This window comes from Callorhinchus milii, unplaced genomic scaffold (genome assembly GCF_018977255.1).
Source record: "Callorhinchus milii isolate IMCB2004 unplaced genomic scaffold, IMCB_Cmil_1.0 Scaffold27, whole genome shotgun sequence".
Lineage (NCBI taxonomy): Eukaryota > Metazoa > Chordata > Chondrichthyes > Chimaeriformes > Callorhinchidae > Callorhinchus > Callorhinchus milii.
The window spans coordinates 2,728,020-2,731,231 of NW_024704768.1; the positions used below are offsets into that span (position 1 = coordinate 2,728,020).

Here is a 3,212-nt window from a genome sequence, read left to right on the forward strand (position 1 = left end):
AGGAGAGATGTAGAGTGGGGTGGGAGGAGAGACATTTAGGGGGAGGCACATGCAGAGACCGGGAGCCAGCAATCAGTGGGATGGCAGCAGCCCTCAGGCTTAGCCTCCCAGGTCCGCTCCCGAGTGAGTGGCTCCTCACCTGGCTGTGCTTTTCGACACGGCCTGGCGTTGGCTCCACCCCACGCTCTCCTACCTCCGCCCCCCAACATAGAGGGGGGAGTGTGCCAGAGATTTGGTGCATATTGGCTTAAAAGGTGGACCATTGGTGCAAAGGAGGGCATGGGGGTCAAGCAGAGGCAGCGGCTACTACAGGAGAATAAGGACAAGTCAAAGGGCTCTTCAGCAGTTTTTATTGGTTAACGGTTCAGACATCTCAGCCCCTCAGCAAAATTTGATATCTGACACCGCCACATTAACCACAGACATGTAGGTGAGGATTTCCATCTTCAGGCTGTTTTGGAACACAATCCGGTGACCAGTCGAGAGGTTGATTTCAAACGTGTCGCCCAAGAAGGCAATCATAATCTGTAAATGGAAAGGAGTGTTTCGTGAGTGAATATTTCCCACGTCTGCGAGCTCGTCACTCCCATCCTCACTGGGCTCCGCCACTCGTGCTTTCACTCACAATAAACTACATCTGACGCAAGTCTTCACTGGGCTCCACTGACTCCCGATCAAAGCTATGGATCGATTTCAAGATCCTCTCACTCGTCTACAAATCCCTTCACCCACTGCCATTACCTTTCCATTACTCAACTACCCACTGCCTCCGCTCGGCTGTCTCTGGCTTCCTGTTTGTCCCTCGTTCCCTCTCCGCCAATCCCTTCCTGTGATTTCAGTCACTACCCCTTGAAGCTTTGGGACTCTCTCCCAGATGCTGCGCTGAATGAAGGGCGCTGTGCAAATGCAAGTTGTTGTTGTATCGAATATAAGGATTATTATGAGTATTCTCCTTTACTATTTACCTCCACTTGTTTCCCCCAAAAGAAGGGGAAGTTGTCATCTCTTTGCTCATGTCCCCATTCGCCATCTTTCCGGGTGGCCATGAAAATCTTTTTCTTATCACGCAGATGATTGAAACGAGGGTCGAAGTGTAAGGCAATGTTTCTGTCATCTTTGCCAAGATTCACGGTGAATCTACAACTGGGCAGAACAGAGAGAAGCAAACGTTGTAAAATGCCGTTATTTGAATATTCTTACCTCTATGACCGGCAGAATGGGTCGTGGCACAGATATTGGGTTTAAAAGATAATTGAGGGTCGAACAAGACACAAATGTTCCGTACTGACTCAGTGAGGTCAGAGTGCATCTGTGAAGTGATGCTGCCAGGACCTGAGGTGAGGAGGTGCTGACGGGAGCCAAGTATTCAATTGGATAAAATTGTCTCTCATCCAGGACTTGACGTCTGACAGACATCCATCAGGACAGCAGTGTCCTGGAGTCGAGGCTGGAGGCAGAGAGATCGAGTTGGGTATCAACATTGGGTATCTACTAAAACTGTTCAGTTGTATCAATTGGATCAATTGAACAGACCCCGTGCGATTCAAAGCCCAAATCTGCTTCTCTTTAGCTCAGTCTGAGCCGCACGTGGGGATGTGATGAACGTGTTTGTTGGTCAAGACAGAAAAAACAGGATTCTCACCTCTCGACCTCCTCCAGAATCCTCCCTCTGATCCTCACCGCGTCTCCGGGCTGCATCTTCATTCCCGTCACTTCAAACAGCTGTGGTGTTGGGAGCAAAACACAGGGCAATGCATTACAACACTGACCCCCCCTAATAATCAGCTCTGTTTGTGGGGTAAACCCTTTGCCCACAAAATACACATTCAATGCACTTTACAGTATATTCTGGGAAGCGCTTTTAAGACATCTCAACGACGTGATAAGGCACTGTATCAAATGCAAGGATTGATCATTATTATTATTAAATTAAGAGAGTGAGTCTCATTGTGGACGACAGTCCTTTTAGAGTGTTTGCAACCACTCAAAACAGGTTCGGATTCGGTAATGTCAGATGTCAAGTTCTGGATGAGAGACAACTTTCTCCAATTGGTCAGAGTCTCCGGATGTTTTAATCACAGTAAACCTTTAATTATGCATACATGTGGAAAAAAAAGTCACGTCTATCTTAATAAAACAGAGCAATGCTACTGAGCTTTGCAGGTTCAGCACTTTGTCTTTACGGCAAGCGAACTTTAGTTCTTCAAGCGATCAAGCCTCGCTCTCAGTCTTCTGTCTTCGTTGTCCAAGCTTTCAATCTTCGTTGTTCTCTGCAACCACTCAGCGATGCTCTCGAGTTAACTAACTTACTTAAGTTGGACCGCGGTTTTTATAAATGTTTTATAAATGACAGAGACGGGCTCCAGCCTTGGAAGGGAGAAGCAAGATGTCCTGTGTTGAAGAACAATGAGCAAAGCTGCTTTGTCTCAAAAGGGTCTGCTTATCTAGAAGATATGGGTACAAGGATGTGCCAGGGTCGAATATGTTGGGTACGCTCTAAGATGCTTGATTGGAGAAGAAGGGGGGAAGATCCCTTAGGTGGAAGAACAAGTATAACTACCCTGAATTTAGGCAAGTAAGACAGCAGATCCAACCAGACAAAGTATCTTTGAAGCACACATTGAGTCAGGTCGCAAGGGTCAACCCACACATTGTGTAACTGAGTTGACGGTTTGTGGCCTTGAGTCAGAACACGACGAACTGGTCAAGGTCCCACCCGCTTGGGGAGAACAAGATTGGAATGGGTGGCAGAGTGCCAGCACGACGATATTACTGTTAGTTCAAGTTCCTGTCTCAAGACCGTCCTCGCTGACTGTGATTTCGGTCAACTTTCCCCTCCCCCTCCCGAGGCCGGTACTGTTCATCTCATTGGGACGTGAAAAGCTCCGTATCAACGTCGATTCGTAACAATAATAATCCTTACATTTGATATAGCGTCTGATCTTCGAGAAGTCTCAAAGCGCTTTGCAGAACGTACTATAAAGTGAATCATATTGTATTATGTAAACTATTGCGCTGCCACATATCTGTCGGCCGCATTTAACTCACCTCCATCCTTTCCTTTACGGAGATCAAACAAAGTAAGAGGTTCAAGTATCAGCTGAATTATGAGAGCAGAGGATCCTCACACTCGCTCCTCGAGCACCGTGTTGTGCTGTTCTGCGTGCGGTGTGATCATATATGTAGGACATCGCGAATCCACAATGGCCTTG

At 47.2% G+C, this 3,212-nt stretch overlaps 1 protein-coding gene across 1 annotated transcript; it reads right to left on the bottom strand.

Moving 5' to 3' along the window:
- Positions 1 to 346: 346 nt before the first annotated feature.
- LOC103173610 (galectin-1-like) lies at positions 347 to 2,581 on the bottom strand. Its single transcript, XM_042344363.1, has 4 exons — positions 2,561 to 2,581; positions 1,643 to 1,722; positions 966 to 1,143; positions 347 to 525 (listed from the first exon to the last, which is right to left on the bottom strand). The coding sequence occupies exons 2-4, from the start codon at positions 1,702 to 1,704 to the stop codon at positions 382 to 384; spliced, it is 384 nt and encodes a 127-aa protein (XP_042200297.1). The 5' UTR covers positions 1,705 to 1,722; positions 2,561 to 2,581; the 3' UTR covers positions 347 to 381.
- Between the last annotated feature and the right edge of the window lie 631 nt (positions 2,582 to 3,212).

Excerpts from the sequence above, each read along its gene's own strand:
- LOC103173610 (XM_042344363.1), bottom strand. The coding sequence starts at position 1,704 with ATGAAGATGCAGCCCGGAGACGCGGTGAGGATCAGAGGGAGGATTCTG. Across the intron at positions 1,144-1,642 it reads ATTCTGGAGGAGGTCGAGAG|TTGTAGATTCACCGTGAATC; the intron begins GTGAGAATCCTG and ends TGTTCTGCCCAG. Across the intron at positions 526-965 it reads TTTGGGGGAAACAAGTGGAG|ATTATGATTGCCTTCTTGGG; the intron begins GTAAATAGTAAA and ends TTCCATTTACAG.